Genomic DNA, 22,311 nt, shown 5'->3' with positions numbered 1-22,311 from the left:
TGACGAATCACTCTTGTAGATGAGGTGTCTGCGTCCTCATCTTTAAAGAAATAACATACCTGGTAAGTGCCAATGGATTTTCCACCCCCTGCCCTCATCTCCAGCTCCTAGGGATGGGAGGCTTAACATTTTATCTGGCGACAGAGCAAATGCACATAAAGCCATGCTGCTGCCGAGTCCTGCGGCCGGGGCTGTGGGCTCAGCCTGCCGTGCTCCATCACAGGCTGATTTTTGGGGCTTTTGGTTACTTAGATTTGTCCGTACTCTAAATAGTTAAAAGAGAGCAGAGTTTGAGGTAAACAAGAAAAATCAGGAGCTCTACTTGTGCTCTTCGAAGAGGTTACTTTTTTTGCAGGTAGAAGTGTAATTTGAAAACTTTGGAAAGAATGAACCCCCGGCTGCGTGCAGGCGACAGGATACATGTGAAAACCTCTTGAAAGCGCGCACGTGGCTGTTCTCGGAAAGAGAAGCCCCTTTTGGTTAACCTCTCCACAAGTAAAGTATCAAGCTCGTTTGACAACTTCTCCCATTTGGAAGCATTACCGGGTGTATAAACGTTTCTGTCTTAAAGATGATGAACCTTTGGATCTGCGGGTACTTGCTGTGATGGTTTCTCTCTGTATTATTTCAGCAATGCCCTGTTCTTTCTGGGTAGACGCCTGACAACAGACATCTGCAGTTAATGGATCTTCAGTGCTGAAGCTTTAAATTATTTTCTTAAATGCAGAGTTTAAACTTTCGTATGAAGGTGTTTTTTCTGGCTTGCAGTGGTTTGTTACGTGATGGCAAAGTCTGTAGCACCACCGGGCAGGTAAAACCCGTCCTGATCTTCGCCGGGCAGGGCTGGCGCCGTGGCTGAGCCCGGTGGGCTGGGCTGCCCCGAGGGAGGTCCGAACCCCCCCTTGGCTCTGCTCTCGCTCACAGCCTAAAGGCCACTTGGTTTCTTCTGCGAGATGAAGCATGTGTGTGTCCGTTGTAGTTAGTATTTCACGGAGGGCTTTGCTTCTGCATGCCTAGGAGGAACCTAGGGATGGTGTGTGTGGTGGGGAGGGGGGTCTTGTGGTCTTGTTCCCCAGCATTTTTCAGGTGTCCTTTGGCATAGCTGCAGGAGGGTCAGCACCACAGCTTTCTGCTTCTGGTTGGAGTTACAGAACTATTCGTTCACCTTTGGTTGAGGTTCAGGATTGACCATTATTGGTGTTCTGGGGTCACAGAGAGGCAGTACCATCTCTGGAGCTAGGAATCCAATGATGTTTTATCTTAAAAACAGGCAAACAAAACCCCCAAACCAACCAACTGACACCTAATCAGCCAAGAGAAAATCCCCCAAACCTAAAAAAGTCTGTCGTGGTGGTCTAGCGCTTTCGGCAGCCTTCGTTCCTGCGCTGTTCTGAGCTTTGTTGTACCCTTCTGAGGTTATTTTCTATGGGAATTCGGTGCTGTTGCTTGGCACGGTCCTGCTGGCGTTGCAATAAAAGTGCGCGTTTGCAGGGAATCTGATTGCTGGGTGCAGAGTTTGGGATACAGCTTTATGAAGTAGTAAATTTTCTGTCACTTTATCTGATATTCTGGAGAAAAACACTAGTGCAGGGAGAGTGTTGATTCACCTTCTGGAAGTGCCATTAGAGATCTTGATCTTGTTACAGTCATTCCTATGCTATTACTTATAAGAACAGTAACGTATGAGGATTTAAAATCTATTGCAGTCAGAAAGTACAAAGAAAAAGCGAGTGTCAATACCAACAGACAGCAACGGCCTGCATTAAAGAAAGGGAGGCAATGCCTGTGCCAGCTCACTCAAAGATCAAATCTCAGCAGGGTGAGTTTAACCCCCATTTATTTTACGGTGGATTAACTAAGCCCTGTGACCTGCCTCTGTGATGTTAAATGCTGCTGGAAATGTGCACCAGGTTTGTGTTGCTGTTTGATGTGACAATATCTGTCCTTTGCCTTTGCTCCTGTTTTCTTCTCCTTTTTCAAAGTACAAGTTTGGTGCCCCCCTCTCCGTGGAGGTGGTGGCACTGGTGGCACTCTGCGGTGTTGATACGGCAGGCTCTTGCACTCTTGAAGCGTGGGCTGCTCCCAGCACCGGCCCCCTGAGCAGGGTGGGCTGGAGGGACAGGACCATGGAGACAGTGTTGAAACAGAACAGATGGTGATAGAGAAGCTGTTGGAGCAGAGCTCCACTCTGGCAAGGACACCAGACCTAGAAATGCCAGTGGAGGCTCGAGCCTGGATTGCGTGGGGCTGCATTGCTGAACTGGTGGCCAGGGGCTGCTCACCTGTCAAGTGAACTAGCCCAGAACTGAAAGAGCTGGAGGTGGAGGCGTCTCCCGTCTTCTAGTGCTCCAGTCAGCTCCTGGCTTGGTAAATCTTTGGATGTGACAAAAATAAAGCTAGCTCTTGTTTGTGATGTTCCCATTGTCCTGATTGAGTTACATCACTTCTTGTCTCTGGCTTCTCCTGCCTTTGTTTCTGTGCTTGACTGCAAATGCTTCCTCAGATAGGGGCATGTTTATGAGCCTTGAGTGAGTTGACCTAGTCCTGATGAGCTTTGTACTGAAGTTCCAGGCTGTGGTTGCTTGATATTACTCAAAATACGCTGCTTTTTCTGCAAAGGTGCGTCATGGCACCAGCTCAGGCGTGCTGCAATGGGGCTGGACCGCTGAGGTCCCCCTGGAGAAGCATCCCTGCACTACCCAGCCTCCTCCTGTTGCAGGCTCATTTGGAAACGGTCTTTCCACACAAGGCCAGTGCTTAATCTATCACTGTAGGCTTTGTTCATTGTCTACCGTTAGCAGTCTAACCTAGGTTCAGCAAAGTAATTAGGAGGCATAATTAACAGCTCTCAGTCATGAGGCAACCTCTCCCTCCCTCCCCTCTCCCTCGCCATGTGGTGCACCTTGGTAGTGACTCAGAAAACACAAGAGGACATTATGAATCAAAAAATAAGTCTTTACCTGTAATTAACTGTGCACACAAAAAGGAAAACGTGGTAATCAAGCAGCCATTAATAGTTGCTTTACTGGAGGAGGATACACTGGAATCAAATGCTCATGGCAAAACGTCCCTTTAAGTTGTGGGTTTTTTATAACATTTAATCCAAACAAAAATAAGTCTCTACCAAAAAAAAAAGTATTTGAACCGTACACTATACGGACAGGTGTGGATAAGACACTGCGCTGCTCATGTACCGTATGCCTAATGGCCCCTGCCTTCTTCATAAGTGCAAGAAAACAAAACCCAGCAATGAAAATACAAAAAAAATCGATGCAGCAACTAGAGTTGTAGGCAACAGTATGTGCGTGGCCAGGCCAATGGTGGGACATGGGACTGTGCGGCAAGGATGGACCAGAGTCCCCCCTTCCCTCCCCCCTCCCCCGCCTGTTGTGTTACGGGGCTCTGGAGGTGGCATGACAGGACACTAAGAAGAGGGAAAATAAAAAGAACACCCCAGCCTATACCAAAGTAAATAAAGTAATAATAAAAAAAATATCCCTTGGATCGCGGCACTATTTTGCCAGGGCCCCGGTGGCCCCGGCCCCAGGTCACCCTGTGCAGAGCAGGGAAGGAGAGTCGCTGTGGGGGGAAGGATGGGGCCGTGTCCCCATGGGCTGCGGGACCAGGACCCTGGCGCAGGATGGTGCAGTCCCCATGCCGCCGCTCAGCGCCGTGGCCATCCCCGCTGCTGTGGGATGGGTTTGTGGGCAGGAGTCAGCACCCAATTTTCTGCATACCTCTCTGCTTGGAAAGGGGACCGAAAGACCTTGTGCAAGTCCTAGCGTGAAGGCAGGCGGAGGAGACAGCGGGGAGAGCCACCTGTTACCTTTAGTCTCCCCAGGTCCCTCGGGTAGCGCCTGGGCTGGGCTCCCTCGTCTGCGGCTTCAGGGGTCCACCCAGCCGCGCAGCTGGAGGGTGAGCACCCCGAGGAGGATGGTGCCAAGGCTGCTGCGCACGCCGGAGGCACTGTCGCAGTCCTTTTTGTCGGCTTCACACCTGGATTGCTGGCACAGGACCCCCTTGAAGCCCACGGGGCAGATGCAGCGCTGGTTCTGGTAGCAGGTGCCGCCGTTCTGGCAGAGCAGGAGCTCATCGTCGCAGACATTGGCTGCAAGGCGGGACGGAGGGAAGGATGTGGGTGTTAATCTGGGGTACGTTAAACCCCTTGACTGCAGCAGAAACTAGGAGCTTTTGGCTTTCTTCTCTAGTTCCTAGGGGTTAAATTATCTAGCGGTTGCAGTGCTAGAGTAGTCCCACGGTTGAAGGAACATAGCAGGGCTACCAACTCCAGGGGCAAAGCCATCAAGTCACTTTGGATTTGGGAGGAATGGCTGGAATCTGCTTGCCCTACACCCTGAGCATCGCTGGGCATGCCAGCAGGCCATGCTGATGCCCGTCTCATCTGGACCCACCTCACACCTCCCCCCGTCACTCTGGCGCGGTACGTACGGAAGCAGCCCTGTCTCCAGTAGTAGTTGGGCAGGCAGTCGTCGCACTTGGGCCCCGTGGCACCTTCTTTGCATTCACAGTAGCCGGTCTCGTTGCAGCGGTCGTGCATGGAGCCGATCTGGTTGCAGTTACATTCTGGCCAAAGACGGGGCTGTTAGTGCCTGTCCTGCCCGGGGACTTTGTGCCCGCTCACACCCTGAGGGGGGCGTTGGGGACTGTGGAAGAGCCTGGCTGGGTGCTGCAGGAGGAACTTTAGAGACCAAGGGGCTGGGAGGGCATGGTTGCATGAGAGACCCTGACAGTGCAAGCAGCCGTGGGTGCAAAGACCCCCACTTTGGAACTGAGCCCCTCCTGGTAGAGCAGTGCATCTGAATCAAGTTGGAAAGATGTTATTTGGGCTTTGTTTTCAGGGAAGAGATGCCCTGGCAGGCAGCAGGGGCAGCAGGGGCCGTAACGGCTGCTGTTCTCGGGGAGCACACGTGTGCGCACACCACCCTCTCTGGAGAGAGGGGCTGAACTGGAGTCCACCCCATAGACCGAGGTCCTGCACGAGCCATCCCTTCCCAGTGCTACTGGCCAAGGCCACCGGAGCACTCACCTATGCATACATTCTCATCATCCAGCTCCGCCGAGCTGTTGCGGTAGAAGCCCAGGCGGCAGTGCTGGCAGTGCTGGCCCCTCGTGTTGTGCTTGCAGCTCACGCAGGTCACCACATTCAAGAAGTCGATGTAGCTGCAGCGGTTGGAGTGGCCGTAGCACTCGCAGTCTGCGGAGAGGAGGAGAGAGCTGGGGAGCTGGGCCGGGAGCATCCTCCCTGGCGCTGGGCAGAGGAGAGGAGCCATGAGGCTTTGGGGAGAGCTCCTGCTCAGGTGAAATGCCACTGCTGCTGCAGGGCTGGGGTGGGCAGGATGAGTGCACACAGCAACAGCTGTTCCACACTGCCGGGGGGAGCAGGCTTGCTTGGTGAACAGAGCCCAGTCAGGGGGCTCTGTCCCCTTGGGGTGAGGCCAGGCAGGAGCCAGTCCCCAGCTGTGCCAGGACACCATCTCTTTAAGGAAATGCATAATCATGGGAGGAGGCACTGGAGAGGAGTCAGGTGTTAATTAAAGAGCTGCGTTGTTAATGAGCAGAGCTCAGCTTGGTGCCTGGGTTTGGCTCTGGTGGGGCTAAGGGAGCTGGGCTGGGGCACAGAGCCCCAGAGAAGGCTCTGCCTGGCTGCAGCGAGGTGGGGACTGGCCCGTGGGATGGAGCTGGCCTGTGCCTGTGGGATGGTGCTGGCCCGTGGGAAGGCCCTGGGCAGGGCTGAAGTGGAGCTGAAGCTGCTGCGCATCCAGGTAAAAAACCTTGCTGCTTCTTTGGGTCTGTGCTCCTCAGTGTGCCCCTTGCTGCTGTACCTCCCCAACCAACACTGGGGGGGCAAGTATGGTGACTCTCAGGTTAAGCGTGGCTTGTGTGGGGTTCTTTGAAAGGTGGTGGACAAGTGCATGAAGGTTTGAACAAGGGCTGACTGGTGCAGCACAGGGATGCCTGCAAAGGCTGCTGGCGGCGTGGGAGATGCCACCGTCACTTGGCCAAGCACTGCTCCTGTCCCCAGGGCTGACCTCTCTCAGCTGTGGGCACGTGTTAGAAAATAATCAGCTAGGTTTAATTTGTAGCAAGAGGAATCTGATTACTTGCTTGTTGTGTTTGCTTTCTATTACCGTGGCTTGGGATGGTGACTGCCTTGCAGCGTTAGATTCAGGGCACTGGATCTTTCTGGGAGTTTGAAAGCCCAACACAGGAGGAGAAGAGGTACCCTAGTTGCCTTGTGGCCGAGCTGTCCTGGCCAGGAGGTGTCCCTGCCAGCACGGGCAGGGGATAACGTGAGCGGAAACCGTGTCAGTCAGGCTTCCCCAACCGTTGGAGAGCCGGAGGAGGCTCAGAGCTGGGGTTTTATTCCAGGCTCTAACAGTAAACATGCAAGGGTGGCAGAGGGATGGGAGGGAAGGCTGTGGGTTGGCATGCACATGCAACTGGAAGGGGAGATTCGTTTCAATGAAATGATGACCAGGGAAGATGGAGCAGGGCAGAGGTTTCCCCATGGTTCACAGCTGCTTGAGGAGGAGCTGAGAGTCTGTTCTTATCTTGACCCTCCGTGAAACAAGTTCTGCCTATTCAACCAATATCCAAAGAACTGCAGCTCAAATACTTCTGGCTGCTGCAGGTCCCAAGCATTTCACCCTAGGGCTGCACTCTTGCACACAGCTAACCACGCCTCCGCTAGGCAAACCCTCCCCATCTTTTCCATGTCTGAGGCTGCTGGACCACATCACCTGGGTGAAGACTAGGAGTCCTGGAGCACTGCGCTCCCTCGCCTTACCTTTGTATGTTTCGATAGGAGCCACTGGGCCAGAGTCTGGTTTGAGCCGGATGAGTTTTGAGCTCTTTGAGGATGCTTCAGAAAAATCAGAGACATGCTTTTTCTCACCGTTTAGTACCGCTCCACGTCCTACCCTGCTGCAAGCAGCTCTGCTACGAGAACAATGCCGAGCCGAGCCAAGAACAGCGCTCTGGCAGCGCTGGCGTCTATTTCTGCACCAGACAGCTGGTAGCTGCTAAATTTCTCTTCTTCTTCTCCCCTCCTCAAAGTTTGATGCATGAAAAACTCGACGCCCAGCGCTATTGCAATGCTCAGAGCCAGGAGCTACTCACACATCCCCCCTTTATGCACGTTCAGTGGCGTGAATCGCGGCGTTCAGGGTAAGGATCTACAAATCTACATAGCTTCAAAAAAATAAAGGAATCTACTGGCCATGGCTTCAGTTTGGTCACGCCAGCTGGCACCTAAAAAGCTGCTAGGAGTGAGCTAGGAGGACGAGTACTATGGAGGTGGTATCTGGCAGGGCTTGCTACAGGGTCCTGCAGAGCCCGTGCTGCTCCAGCACGGCTTGTCCCCACCAGCACGTACCTGGCTTCTTCCCGTGCCTCTTGCCTGCAGAGTGTGCTGTGCGCCCTGCTTTGCTCTTCGGAGCTGCTACACCAGAACATAAAACATATCTGAGTGCTGTGGTGGGGAGAGGGCTCCCAGGGCCAGCCCAGCGCCGTTGGGCTGGGATATGGGCTCAGGGTAAGGGGCTGCCCCGCTGGGACGATGCCTCCTGGGGGCTGTGCTGCCAGCGGGACCCTCGTCCCACAGAGCGCGACCAGGGTGCTGGGGTGAAGTCTCCTGAATCGAGCTGATGGGGTTTGGTGCTTGGGGGATTTTGTGCTGTGGGAGCCCCAGTGAGGGGCAAGGCTGAGCAGCACTGGGATCCCACAGGGCGTTTGGGAACGGGTCCCACTGGTGTCTGTGGCATGCAAGCCCTTGCCCAGCACTGTGGTGCTGAGGGAGGCGCTGGGTGGGCATTGCTAGCTATACCCACCGGTGTCCGTCGCATCCCCACAGTGATAGCAATGGCAGGAGGTGGCCATGCTCCCCACCCCCAGGGCTCAGCCAGGTCTCAGGGGCACCAGGGCCTCCTCTGGTCTCCATGGCTTCCCATGGTGGGCTGGCACAGCATCCAGAACCTCCTCCACCAACACGGCCTCTCCAGCCCCCGTGGCTGTGATGGGCCACTGTGGTGCCCAGGTCCTGCTCTGCCACCATGGCCACCTCCATCCACTGGCACGATGGCTGGGCACGGAACTTGGCAGCCTCCTGGGCGCCCGCAGAGGACCAGCACAGCACAGGGGGTCTGCCGTGGGGAAAGTGGGGCAGCCCAAAGGGGAAGGAGCATTTCAGTGGGTCCCTGGGGAGCTCCAAAGTCCCACGTGGCTGCTGTGGGTGCTGCAGGTGGCCCTGGGGGCCACATCCTGCGTAGAAGCCCTCACGGTTGTACCTATCCCTTAGGAGGAGGGGGCCATGGCTGTGTGAGGAGGCTCCACAGGGTGTTGTGAGCAGGGTGATTGCTGATGAGGCTTGGCTCTGTTGGGCTAGAGCAGCTGATCTGCGCAGTTAATCTTACCTAATTAATCTTGGCCAGGGGACGGTGTGTGCCTCCTGCCCCATGGCAAGAAACCCCTTTCCAAAGCAGCTGGGGTGCCCATGGGCTCCCCTGGCGCCCGGGGAGACCCCTGCAGCCATCCCAGCCCCAAACACATCCCCCAAAAGATCTCCATGGGTCTGGATGAGCAAAACTGAGCTGAGGTGGACCCTCTGAGTAGGAGAGTGGGTTGTACGATGGTGGGTCGTGCTGAGGATGGGTAGGTTGTCCTGGACTACGGGGACTGGGGGAGAAACCTGTCCTGTCCTTGGGGATGGGCATGGCCTTACCTCGAATGTTCTCGGGAGGGTCTGGTGGCTTCAGCTTGGGTCCAAGTGCTGCTGCGTTTGGTGGGCGCTGAACAGCTTACGGTGCATCAGTTAGAGAGAACATCAGATTTACTACAGAGCCCCCTCTTGTTTGTTTACGAAGGTGGCAAAGGGACGCTGGAAGCTCTAGGCAGGTGTCTAGGGTGGGTTGGTGGAGCCGTATCTGGGTGAGGGCATGTTGAAGCAGGGATGAGAGACAAAGTCTCCTGGAAATCAGGGGGTTTGAGTGTGAAGAGAGACAGAAAAAGTACTCCTAAGGGAAGGGCATGGGGCCTGCTGGATGGGCGAGTGTTGGCATGTGGTCATCACGTTGCCCAGGCATGGAGAGAAGCTAAATGTGCAGACCACTGTCAAGACTCGGAAGCTGCCCTTGTTCAGCACAGACCGTCAGCATCACCTGGCATCAATGCCCATGGTGTAGGCCTATCCCTTGTTACCGTAGTGAATACAGTTTTGCCTCTCTGTGAGGCCAGAGACAGGCCCAAAAGCACAAAAAAATTCCAAAGTGCCTCAATTTCAGCTCCTTCTGCCCCCCCAGTTGGGTATTTACAAACACCAGGTGGTGTCCTGGGCCCAGCTTCAGCAGTTATGTTCTGCACAGGAAGGGATGCTCATGTCTACGGCTGGAGCGAGCTACAGGCATCTGGGATGGGCAATGGGAACTGAGCACCCCTGGGCAGCTGCCGGGGCGTGTGCGCTGGTGGGAGCCCTGAGCAGGAGAAGCTCAAGCCTCCCAAGGTTCCCACCAGGAGCAGCTCACTTTAGGCAGTCACGCAGGAGACCTGAAGCAAGGAGATACAGAAGGCGGCATCTATGCTATAAACGACACAGGCCTATCTATTTACAAAGTTATTCTGCTCTACAAACAGACTGCGGTCTCGGGAGATGACAGGATTTCCATGATCCTCTCCGTTCACCCCAGCAGCAAGCCGTGAACAATCTCTCCTACCACTTACCATCCTCATCTTTCATGTATACGACTAAACCCCGAGGCTCAATCCAGCCTCACCAGATTCCCAGCTGCGTGTAGGGCACAGACGAACCCCGAGCGTTTTCCCAGGCGGGAGGAAGAGAGAGATGCATGGAAAACAGAGATGCAGAGCTAGAAACTACGGCATTCGCTGAGCGCCGGCAGCTGGGACTCGCTGGTAGGACCCAGCTCAGCCACGTCTCCTACCTTCTGCTTCTGGGCCAGCCGTGGCCGGGGGGGAGCCCACCTGCAGCGGGGCAGCTGCTGACAAGCTGGTGTAGTCTTGGAGCGATCCAAGGGGAAAGCTGTGTTACTGGGAGTGCTGGGGGAGCTGGTAGCCTCCAGAGCTTTGGAGGACACCACCGCCCCAACCCCGTGCCGTGCAGGTGCAGCTGGTGTGTCCCGGGGCAGGATGGCAGTGATGTGCTGAGCTGCCCGTCCTCAGCCCAGCCGCGCACTGCGTTCTGCTCCGGTGTTGGCACAAGGATCTCGGCAGCTGCTCCGTGCCCCTCCGCTTGGGAATAATGGAGCTGAGCCTTAGGGGGGAGGCACAAAGTCCTGGTTCCTCACCCAAACTTCTAGGCTTTGCTCTTCCCTTGGGAATAACAAAGAATTTGCAAGCCACTGCAGAGAAGCTACACTGGCAAGAGCTGCGTAGATGGCTTGTTTGCTTTCCCTGCTAGCCCTCACCCCTCTGGCTCCGTACCCCTCCCTGTCCCCTCAATGTTGGTAACAATCTTCAGGTTTGCTAGAAAACAAACCAAGGAACAGAATTTGAAAAGCCATATTATTAATTTCAAGCTCCAGTTGGGTAACATAAGGAGGAGGAGGAAAAAAAAAATATCTCTTGATCCTTGCCAAGTTTCAAAGGACAAACCTGAGTAGGAGAGAAATGTGATTTCCCAGCCTCGTCAAGGGGATGATAAACAATGCAGGATAAAAAAGAAAAAAAAATATTTTTTTTTAAAGGAAAGCTCTAAAAGAAGGTGATAGACATTGTCCTTTTCAGCTGGAAAGTGGAAACCAATTGATATTAATATGGTGTTAAAGAGAATATGAAAAAAAGCCCTGTGCAAATTGGCAAGGGTTTAATTAGAGTCACAATAAAAAACAGCCCTGGAGGCATTTTGCTTTTTAGTCATTCACATACACCTCCACTCAATCGCATTTACAGAGCCAGGAAAATTATTAATGCTCATTATCCTGAGAACCTTTCCCTTGTAGCTCTTGGACATTAATGGATAGTTTTACATTTTGGGAGGGGGATAGACATGTTTCACCCCCAGACCCAGCTCACACAAATGGGAAACCCTGGGCAGCTCTTATCACAGAGGGGCTTCTACCAGCCCCGATGAAAACTGCTGCTCTTGGTGGATTTCTGAGGGGAGCAGAATGAATTGAACCAACAAGTCATGCTGCGTAGCAAAACCATGGGGGCAAACGGTGCTGGTATAGTGGGGAAGGATCCCCAAAAAGTCCTTCTCAGAACATAACCACGCGGTCCCCTTTCTGCAGGACCTACAGGGAGCCAGGTGTCTGCGCTGGCTGCTGGAGCTCTGACCCACCAGGCAGGGCACGGGTTGGTTTTGTTTTTCCCAGAGGTGTACTGACACTGCTAAAACTGCCACGAACCAGAGGGGGAAGGAAAAAAAAAAGGAAAAAAAGCGCTTTTTTTTGCTTATTTTGAATGTGGGAAAAATGTAACAAATGGCAAGGAAGAATTTGACAGGCTTCAAGGAGGGTTTTGAAATAACAGAACTGCAGAAGGCAAATGAGAATAGCACTTAATTCATCCTCCTTAGGGTAATGCTGCGATTTCCCTTCTACCCATTTTGGCAGCCTCGCCTGCCTTCAGACCGCAGGCTGTGCCCATCGGCTCCCCCTTCTCCCCCCTCTCACCGCATGACAGGCGACCGGGCACAAAAGCATCCTACGAACATGACCACAGCTCCACCTTGACCACAGAAAACACCAGCAGCAGCCAAAGGAGGCAGATGTCTAGCAGATCCATGCGACCCAGAGACAACCCAAATCTAATCTGCTCCTCTAGCCTACGTGCAGCGTTGCTTTCTGCCTGGCCGCTACCCACTGGTGTGCGGAGGCACGGCGGGGAAAGGAGAAACACGTCGGTCTGGCTTTAAATACCTGGTTTTTTCTGTGTTTCTGTCACGGGCGTGGAGGCAGTGAACTCAGAGGCTGGTCTGGTGATGCTCGCTTATGGTGGGAGGCAGGAATCGAGAGGGCAGAAGACAGTGCGTAAATCAGAGAGTGAAACTGCACAGGGATGGGGCAGGGCTCTAACAGGACTTTTTTTTTTTTTTAATGGCTGGCTGGCTGAGCTGGCATTAAAGCAAGGAGGGATTCATTTAGGCATCTATAATTCAGAAAGGAGGTAATGACAGAGTATCTCGCTTTGGGACTCTGACCCAGCTTGGGGTTAAGGGTGATCCCTTTACCAAGGTGTTGCCCCTGAGGTCCAGGCGAGTCAGGTTCACAGCCCCTTGGGGGTGTCCTGGTATTTCAGTAAGCACTTTACATGGGGCAGGACTGGAGGAGGAGGAACGTCTCTGGCCAAAAGCAGATCAGAGTTAGGCTGTGCCTTGATTCCCTGTTGCTGGTCAAAGGCACACAACGCACTCCTAGCATCAGAGCAGGTCCCTGCGGTCCCCTGGGCGGCCCTGGCTGCCGCCCAAACTGGAGCAGCCCCTCCAGGGACTGTCTCCATCCCCAAGTGCACCATTGTGGCCTGAGACCTGACTCTGCAGACACATGGGTGGGGGTCTGGATGGGGGCAAGGAGCCCAGAGCTCAGGCCTGACCATACTGAGCCAGAGATCTGGCGGCTGGACTGCGATTTACTTTTTATTTTGTCCCTTGCCACCAGTTAATGAAAGCTTTATGAGAACATTTTCCCTGCCCAGGAAGAAGGTTTTGGAGAAGGAATAAACCCTGAGATGCAAGATGTGGACCAGGTCCCTCAGAGCAGTCTGGCAGGAGAGGCAACCCCCAGCACCCCCAAGCCCACCCAGGTACCGTCCTACCTGCCCCAGATGCACGACACAAGCGAGGCAGAGCACTGCAAACCACACACACGTGCACGGCACTTGCAAAACACCAGACCTAAACTACTGCTACAGGTGAGCATGGATAAAAATCGAGTGCCCCCAGGCGCGTGGTGCAGCCGCTGACGTGGCGCCCTGTCCCTGCTGGGGCCATGGGGATGCTGCACGCTCTGGGCAGGGGTGGGGGATGAGCACGTGTGTATGGTGTGGACCTGCGTGAAGAGCATCTTTTCATGCACCAGAGGCTTACTGTCTTCTGCCCAGGGTCATTCCAACTGCATGGAAGTTGGAGCTAAACCCTCGGCTTCCTGATTAACTACTCAAGCAGGGTACTTCCATGAATATATCTATATTTGCATAAACATGCAATCAAGTTTCCTCATCCCTTTGACTGGCTTCTGGCAGCTCCCCCAGACAGACTGTTACTAACATACTGTGGGTGTAAAACGTCCTCCTGGGAAATATCAGGCCCAGAAAGCATGGCAAGGGGAGGAATGCGTGTCTAATTCCCCCATGAGAAGCTTAAAAAAAATGGCCTGCTGTTAAGTTTTATCTGCTCATTTCCAAATGACAAGTGAAAACGCTGTCTCCTTGTTCACGGAGGGAGGGAAGGAGGAACCCCGGGGAAAAGGACAGAAGTTTTCCTCTGTGGGGTGGTTTTAGACATTAGGAAAGGGTGTTTCTGGCACGTGTCGGCACCAGCCCTGCACGCTTCTGGCTGCTTGCACCGCGGCTGCCTGGGGAGTGTTAGAGCGCGGCGCTGCCCTTGACGGCGCGGCCAGCCTTCATGGCGTCCCGGAGTCCTTGAGCCTGGCCACAGGGACTGGCTGCGGCGCTGGGAGAGCCGGCAAGGGTGCAGCCAGCTTCTCCCTCCACCCGAGAGCCCGTCCCTGGTGCGGCTTAGCAAAGCCCGGGGCTGCTCTGTGGGTGGCAAGGGGCAGGGGTGGCAGCTCGCGCGCTGTGCTGGGGAGGGTTCCCATCCCAGCGAGGGGCTGGGGAGGCACAGCAGCACCCAGCCTTCCCCATGCTGCTCTGGGAGCAGCTCTTCTGCCGGCTCAGGTACCGCACCTGGAGGCTGGTGGCAGAGCAGGATGGGGTACAATTTCCCTCCCAGCCTGGCAGGACAGATGCGTGATTTAATTTTCTGGTGGGACAGTAAGCCTGCCTTGCTTTCCTGCCCTGCCTAGTGACGGAGCTGTAAGAGAGCATCTCCTGCAGCCGTGCCAGCCCTGTGTAGGACAGTGCTGCCAAGCGGCTCTAGGAGGGATGAATTCTGAAAACCTTTTCTTTTTAAAAGTACAGAATTGAGAGGAAAAAAAGGAAAAAACATTGCATCCCCCACATCCAATTCCTGGCTTCGCTTCTTGCTGCCCTGATGACAACAGAGCGACAGCAGAGTGAGATCAGCCGGGGGGGAGGATGTCAACCCACGGCGTGGTTGTCTCTTGGCTTTGAGGTGGACCCGTTGTGGCTGGCTCCCTGCTTGCAGGGACCGTAACGCTTGTTCCTAGCTCGTGTCACAAGTGTCCAAGTATCCTTGGACTGAATAGAGAGAACAGAGGGCTGCCCAGAGGCTGGGGGATGTGACCTGAGTCAGGGTGATTTTTATCCATGTCCCTTTATCATCCTACAGAGCAGATAGCCAGGGCCACCGATGCGGCATCCCCACCGCTGCCGGAGAGGCCGGGATGGGAAGCAGGAGAAAGGAGCCCGGCAGCTGAGCCCTGGCCCTCTGAGCGAGGCAGGGAGCATGGAACCCACCTGGCTGGGTGGTGGTGGCAGGTAGGGGGGTGGTGGTGGTGGTGGTGGTGCTGGTGGTGGTGGTGGTGGGCATTGTTGTGGTGGTCGTTTTGGCCGTGGTGGTTTTTGCGGTGGTGACCCGCTGCGGTCGCTCATACGCTAGCAAGCAAAGAGAAGAAGCAGGAGGCACTTACTGGGGGGCAGCGGGGGGTTCCCTTGCCAGCCCACGCACCCGCCAGGCTGCTGCTGCTGGGGCTGAACTGGTGACCAGTTTTTCTCAGCGCGGTTACAACTGGGGCACTGAGAGGATTAGGGCGGCAGCATGATGCTGGATGCAGCGCGTGCGTGCCGGGGCCAGAGCCTGTGGCCGTATCAGCTTACTCTGTTGGTGTAGATATTGGCTTAAATACTTACAGCTCGATCATAAACTAATTACCAATTAAGCTGAAAAGGGGAAATAAAAGCACGCCTGGGTAGGGATGGGGAAGAGCGGGCGGGAGGTGCAGAGGAGCCCCCAGCCCGCCCTGCAGGGGATCTGACGTCCCTGGTGTCTGTGTGCCAGCTGGCAAGAGCCCTGCCTATCCCGGCTCCACGAACTGCTCCATTCCCTTCTGCCACCCTACAGGCAGCAAACTACCTGGCACCATCAAAACCAACCCGTACCCTTGGCACGTACTAATTACCACTGGCACCCTCTGTTCAGCAGGGGAAATTAATTGGTGGTTTAATGTCAGCGAGCCCCCGTGGAGCCGAGCGGGAGCAATCCCGCGTGCGGTGCCCACCCCACCGCGCTGGCCACAACAGCCCCGACTAAAATAATACTCAAACACAAATTCCTACTTAACTTACACCTGCTGCCCTCCTGTCCTTGTTTGTCCCCCTGCTTCATGCAGATTATCATGCTTAATTTCATAATAGCCCTGAGCTAGTTTAAATACTTAATTTAGGTCACTTCTAGTCTCCTATGCAGGCTAAATAATCTCTCCTTAACTGGCCTTGGACACAAATCCCTCCTGTCCACCTCCTGCGTGTTGCTCCCAGCACCCCCCCAGCTTCTCCCTAGCAGAAAATTCTGATGGGAAACATCTTCCAGTGAAACAACGGTAGCACTGAGGATGCCAAGCACTGTTAAAGGGGAAAAAAAGAGTTATCAAAATGGTTTTGACCCGAAAAGCAAAGAATATTTTGGACTGTTAAAACATTATTATTTTTTTTTTAAATCCTAAATTACTTCAGGGAGACTTTTAATTTTTATTTGGTTTTTTTAACCATTTAAATTTAAACTGCTTAAAATCTAAATATGGTTCATTTACCCAGAAAAACCTTCCTCCACTTTTCAATTAGGTGCGTTTTTCTTAATTACATTTGCATTCCTCTGAAACTATTTCTCCTCCGATTCTTTCCACTTGCCTGCAAACCAAAGAATTCATTATTCATTCAGCTCTCTGATTCGCTTCTTCTGGAGGGTAATTCTGAGCCACAAAATTCAAACCCAGGTTTCTGCTTACCCAAAACTCAAGGCTCTTTGATGTCAAACTACCTCCAGCTTTGTTAAATAAGGAGTCCTATCACACCATCACGCTTTCAATAGAAATCCCTGCTGAGCTCTGCCATCTCTGCTGCCAACACTTCATAGACATATGTTTATGTACATACACATGTACATACAGATGTACGCATACTTTCTCCGTGGGTTTGGTTTTTTTTTTTTATCGATACCCCAAAGTGACCCAGACTGGATGCTATGCCAGATAGTTCAAACCCAGCTCCTTCTCAGAGCAGAAGTCTGCAATACTGGGGGCGGGGGGGGGGGGAAGTTCACAGCGAGCACTGGTGGTTTTGAAGAGTCTTTTTTTATTTCCTTTCCGGCTGCCATACTAACGAACCTCATGGGGGGAAACCATGCCAGAGGAAGAGGCAAAATGAGGCTACTGAAGTCAAAGGAAGAAAATATCAGACTCTTTGACAGGACAGAAAATGAGGCACAATTAGGGAAGACTTACTGCCTGGAAAATGATAATGGACAGAAAATAACCATGGGGTGTTTTTTTTTTTTTTTCTAGTGACATCTGCAAGGACCATGCACCGATGTTAAATGCCAGCATTTCAGTTATGTTTTTACTTACTGCCAAAGGCTGAGCCTGCAGCTGCACCTGGAAAAAACAAGAAGAAGCCCGGTCACTGGAAGCAGGACACCATCGGCTCTGGTACCAGCAGAAGATCAAACAGATACACGACGAGGGACCAAACAGCAATTAGTTGGTGGGGGTCTCTGCATATCAGTTTGCTGCAACGTCTTAAGAGCTGCTTTTGTCAAACCAGAGAGGCAGCCAGACAGCGCTGTCTGGGGTCTTGGCATCTCAAGCCTTTCACCTGGGAAAGAAAAACCAGTGTGGTCCTTGCTGATGGGTTTTTCCATTAACCATTTCCCTGACCCACTGTCAAAGGACAAGCATATCTTCCGAGGTTCACTGGGCAAAGCACAAGCTGTAGGGTCTGAGCCAGGTGTTGCATCTGGGACAGTTTTCGGTGAACAGAAGGGCTGAACACCCTTCCTACCGCAGCACTGGCTCAATGGGATGCTGCAAAGCCCCTGGCTTCAAACCCGCCAGCTGAAGATCACCCAAGGACCAGCTTCTGGCACCCAGGAGGCTAACGGCCACGGTCCTCCCTACTGTAACAAGTGGGTGAATGACGGGAAGGCTCAGCTTTGCATGAACATAAAGCACAGGACCAATGATGGTAGAGGCTGGACCACTGAGAGGAGGGGGCTTCAGAGAACTGCCGCTGTTGGACAGGAAGAGGATATCGATGAAGGGGAGGGGGAAGCCACAGAGAGGGGGAGAAGACTGAATGACAGATTGGAAGAGAGATGAATGGGAGAGGAAAAAGCAGAGGAGAAAGAGAAATAGGAAAAGACACAAGGAATAGAGGGGAGGGAAAGAGAGAGAACAGCATGTCTGTGCCTGTCAACACCAGAAACTCTCCCAGGCTCCTTTGAAGCAATGCAGCCACTTGGTGGGAGCTGACAAGCTCGTTCCCTTTCAAAGAACCTGCTCGTCTACCAGCCCTGGCACACACAAAACATTCCCATCACGGCCTTCGGAGCCTGAATTTCAGCTTTGATCATCTTAAAGCACATAAATCTTTCAAAAAACTTTTGGGGAGGGAGGGAAAAGATTCTCTTTGGTAATGCTCAAAGCTGCTGCTTGAAAGGCTGGAGTGGCTACTGTGGCTCTGTGACATTTAAACAAGTCTGCTAATGTGGACTGGACAGAAACCCAGGAGAAACCGGCCCATCTGTGATGTTTCCTGCCCTAATTCCCCTGCTCAAACGATGGTGGTTACGCATCCTTCATCTCATCTGTGCACCTTTGCTTCTGTCAGTGCCTTGCTCCAGCAGGCAATTGGATGAGACTGGAGCTGCGCAGAGGGACCGCAGCTTGCAGCGCTTGCCTGAAATACTGACAGACGCAGAACAGGATCCAGAAAGCCATCCAGAAAGCAACCTGCACTCCTGCAGCTGAGCAGTGCCAGCACTGAGCCCATGGACTACTTGACAGCCCGTGGTCTACCGTGGCTAAATAACATCTTCAAAGGACAGTAATTTGCACTGACACAAAGCCATGGACCTATATCCTGGCCCAAGGCCATCATCACTAGGACCCAGCACTCATCTACCAGTCAAATCGCCTCCGCGTCCACCCAGAGCCTCTCTTATTTCTCTGTGTACCGAGACAGGGGTAAATACCCGCTTCCCTCTCGGGAGCGGAGCATCCTGCACTGCTTCGAGCGGAGACGAACAAGATGAGAATCCGCCCCCATCTGTAGGTGTTGTGCAGCCCAGGGTGGGGGTGCGCCCTGGGCTGGCTCGCTGCAGGTTACTTACATGCGTTGGGGGACCCGTTGGGGAGAGGCAGGTAGGATCCTGCTCGCCAAGACCTGGAGCGAAAGTTCTTCTTGCACTTGCCGCAGTCCTGCCCCGTGGTGTTGTGCTCGCACTCGCACTGGAGGCTGCCCTCTTTGAAGGTGCACAGGTTAGCATGGAGGTTGCATTTACACCTGGAAGAGGAAGACAGGAGAGCTGTCAGGTATTACGGCTGCTCCTCCGTGCCCCTGGTACAGCGCCGTCCATGTGCGTGACGATGTAGCGGCGAGGCTGGGCTGGTTACCCCTTTCCTGGTCCTTCTGCAGGGCTTTTTCACTGAACTCAGCTGTTTTCCCCAAGTATCTGGTGCTGGGGTTATGATTTCCACTTCCTCACCCGAGGTGGATCTGCAGTCTCTATTCCAAGATGAGAGATATTTTACTCCCACCGTCCAACTGTGGTAGCACAGACCGTTTAATGGTAAGTCAGCATTTCCAGCTGAGACTCCAGGAAGGAGCCACGCACGTTTCAGGCGGGTACGGAAATCTGGGTGAGTAGCTCAGAGGGAGGCTTTTACCTGGAGGCAGAGAGGAGAGCTTCGGGCTGTAGCTGGAGGAGCATGGCTAATGCTGGTGGGGCTCAGCCCCTTGACCCTGGGCAGCGTGCTAAAGTCAAGAGCGTTTTCTCCTGTGGTGTGAAGTTGCACAACACAAACCCTTTTCCTTACGCGCAGCGCAGCCCCAGCCTGCTGCCACCAAAATAACACCGCGAACAAGTCACCATCAGAATCTGCCTTTCCATCCCTGCCTCATCAGAGAAGATGACGACGAAAACCACGATTCAGCAATTTGAAAACATTAACAAACTTTTAATGAGCTGTAGTGCAGTACGCAGGGAATAATTATCTCCATGCACAATAATTCCTGTTGCTCAGGCTCTGGAGGTGACTCGCGCAGAGGCTGAGCCCATAACTCAGACGTGGCTCTGGTAACTCCCGGGCCCCAGCTCAGGCCATCAGATGGAGACTTTGGGGACCAAACCCTCTCATTTCATTCCAGACACTGTATCCCAAACACAGCCCACTGGTTTTTCATTGCTTTGTGCAATAATTTACACCCTCAGAAGCAGAGCCATTAGAGAACAGTGAAGTGGCGCCTTATGTGACCCAGTAGAGGTCTGATGGGCAGCGCTTCGTTCTACAGGGCTAATTGTACATGAGATGCAGAGCTGAGGGGAACGAACTGCTTGCAGAGATGAGGAAACGTGGCCCGCTGCTTCTGGTGCTCTATCTGCATGGGGATAAACAACCTGGATTAGGCTGGGAGCTGTGAGCTGGGTCTTTCCTGGCCGCCAGCGCCGTGCATGCCCACCAGCTCTGGGTGCCTCTCCCCCTCTCCCCTGGAGCCCCCAGAGATGCTCCCCAGCCGCCTGCCTGACCCACTGAGGCTGCCGTTGCCTCCTCCTCCTCATGCATGGCTGGATGAGCTGCCTTCATGTATGATTTTGTTTTTCTTTCTCCCCCTCCCCTCCCTGTCCTTAATTCTAGCAAACCTGCTCAGAGGCTAAGCGTAAGCTGGATGAACAGTTTCTCTCCCCATCTTACAACCCTGCCTCTGACCAAGCAGAGGAGGAAATATTGCTGTCTCAAAAACGGAGGAAAGAAGAAAATGTGGTCCACGGAGCAGCAGCAGACACACTCAGCATGCTCCACTTGAATCTGTGTGTTAGCGAGAGCTGGAGATGCCGCGTCACGGCTGAAAGCACTAACAGCCTCTGAGCATTAGTGCTCTGGGAGCAAGCCACGAATCCCAGTGTCCGGGTGAAGGAAGCAGCTTTGGTTGGTACCTACACAGGAGGGATGCTCTATTTCAGCTGCTCCATGTCCCCTCTGCCTCTGATGAGGAAGGATTTTGGCTGAGCCATCCCAGCCCTTTGGCAGAGGCGATGCCCAGCTCTGGGGTGCTGTGGAGCCTGACTCTGAATTATTCAGTGTCCACACAGCACGGCCTCCTTCACTCGCTTCAGAACGAGCAGTTGAGAAGAAAGCGAGCAAGATATCGGGTTAAAGCAGGTCAAAGCCTCACTGCTACTGCCCTGGGTGCAGCCTGAATCAGAGCAACAGCTTCTGGGGGCTGCAGCTCTCCTCCCGCCTCCCACTGGTGGGAACAAGGGGATGGGAGCCAGCTCCAGGGCGCAGCCTTAAAACCCAGCTTGGGGGGAGTTTAGGAGCCTCAGGGGAGGGGTACAAGGAAGGCAGGGCACGGCATCCCCCTTGCTTCCTCTGAAGTCTGGGTTGTCATGGAGGGTAGCGCTTGGCTCCTGGCCTTAAACCTGCTAGTCTTGCAATGGGGACATCAGCCCTGGGTGACCACCTCCTGGTCCCCATCACCCCCTTCTACTTGTAGCACGTCCCTACTCCTGGTATGCCCTGCTGAGGGCCAAGCAGTGTTGCAGAGGGCTTCTGCTGGCTGCTGCCTTGCAGGAGGGGGAACTCATTTGCCATTAATTTGGCTCCAGCTACAAAGCTGCCGCCACCGAGCAGCAAGCCCCAGCCTTCTCGCTGCCAGGAGAGTGAGGCAGGGTGTATGCAGGAGGCAGTCAGGAGTGCTGTCATACACACACGCTGCTCGCTGGCTGCTGAGGGCTGGGAGCTGGGTACCAGCCCGCAGGACAGCCCCCAGCCCCCTCCTGCCCCTGCAAAGGCACCTGCCAGTGGGATGGGGTGGGGGCTCAGGGGCGTCCCCCAGCCACTGAGTGCAGGGGTGATGGAGCACTGCTCTTCCCAGAGAAGACCCTCACTTCCTAATGGGTGTAAACAGGAAAACTGAATAAAGAGAAAGCAGAGGCAGCCAGTCACCCCGCCTGCCTGTGCCCAGGTCACATATTTCTTACTGCTCGGCCCTTGGATGCTGTGCAAAAGTTTTGTTATCCAAAGGATCCATTTTGCCAGGGAATTCCATTCTGAACTCGACCTTTGAGGATCATCAATCTAAGCAGAGAACTGTAACCCCGGCAAGCTGACCCCGCCACGCAGCACTTTCCAGCCCAATCAATCAGGCTGCATTACTTAATGGCGAACAGCTGAGCGCCTTCAGCCAGCCCCATTTTGTGTGAAGGTTTGTGCACCTGGGCTTTCAACTCCTTCTTGAGGCTTCTCTGCCTCCTCCTCTGGGCCTGTAGCCCAAGGACATGCGCTAGAACGTGCACAACGTCTTTCCCCAGCCAAGATCCAGCTGGTGGAGTAAATGGCATTAACCCGGTCCCCTGGGTGGGAGCTGCTAGTCCTGTTTGCCTCTGCTCATCTTCCTCGGGCGGCCAGCCATGGCAGGGAAGGGAGGCTGAAGGGAAAGGTTAGGAGCTACTTAGCAATAAAGCTTAAATAGCAGCATGGGGCAGACACCTGCGCTGTGTCCTGCAGAAGGCAGCAATGGCCCTGCTCCAGTCCCAGGCTGCTCCAGCAAAATGCTCGTTGCAAAATGGTTTCTTTGGCTCTGCAGGAGATCTGAAGAGCTGGGAGTGTTTCTCCTCTGGAGCTCATGGGTCGAAGCTAGCAGTGACGGTGCTGTTTCTCGGTGAGCATTCAGAGCCCACGTCGGATGCAGCCGTGGTGGGGCACAGCCCGGAGGAGAGCAGCCCCAGTGCACACCCAGTGGGAGCTGCAGCACCCACAGGCACCCTCCATGGCCCGGGGACACCCAAGTCCTGTGCTGGGCTGTTAGCAGGTGACACAACTGTATTTTGCATTAAACAGAAACTGGCTGACACTGTTCCCAGCAAAAGTAGCCGGAGTGCTGTGTGGCCCAAGACGTTACAGTTTGCACGACGGGATATTTATGAGTTTATTTTAGTGCAGGTCGTTCAGCTGCTGCCTTTCCTCAGAGTGGTGCAGTGTG

At 53.9% G+C, this 22,311-nt stretch overlaps 1 protein-coding gene across 4 annotated transcripts in view; it reads right to left on the bottom strand.

The window, feature by feature from the left end:
- Positions 1-2,934: 2,934 nt before the first annotated feature.
- Positions 2,935-22,311, bottom strand: part of NTNG2 (netrin G2) — a 51,819-nt gene continuing 32,442 nt past the window's right edge. Inside the window, exons 4-14 of one of the 4 annotated variants that reach the window (XM_055719663.1) lie at positions 18,440-18,612; positions 16,677-16,703; positions 14,572-14,709; positions 11,895-11,963; positions 9,957-10,031; positions 8,741-8,815; positions 7,397-7,462; positions 6,809-6,883; positions 5,048-5,215; positions 4,450-4,584; positions 2,935-4,108 (exon numbers count right to left, since the gene is read on the bottom strand). In XM_055719663.1, coding sequence (XP_055575638.1) covers positions 3,885-4,108; positions 4,450-4,584; positions 5,048-5,215; positions 6,809-6,883; positions 7,397-7,462; positions 8,741-8,815; positions 9,957-10,031; positions 11,895-11,963; positions 14,572-14,709; positions 16,677-16,703; positions 18,440-18,612 — 1,225 coding nt within the window. In that variant the 3' untranslated portion in view covers positions 2,935-3,884. The remainder of the gene's footprint in view (positions 4,109-4,449; positions 4,585-5,047; positions 5,216-6,808; positions 6,884-7,396; positions 7,463-8,740; positions 8,816-9,956; positions 10,032-11,894; positions 11,964-14,571; positions 14,710-16,676; positions 16,704-18,439; positions 18,613-22,311) is intronic. The other 3 variants (XM_055719664.1, XM_055719665.1, XM_055719667.1) reach the window with 3 other exon arrangements.

This window comes from Falco cherrug, chromosome 9 (assembly GCF_023634085.1).
Source record: "Falco cherrug isolate bFalChe1 chromosome 9, bFalChe1.pri, whole genome shotgun sequence".
Taxonomy (NCBI): domain Eukaryota; kingdom Metazoa; phylum Chordata; class Aves; order Falconiformes; family Falconidae; genus Falco; species Falco cherrug.
The sequence above is the reverse complement of the archived record's forward strand: the minus strand, read 5'-3'. Positions and strand labels throughout refer to the sequence as shown.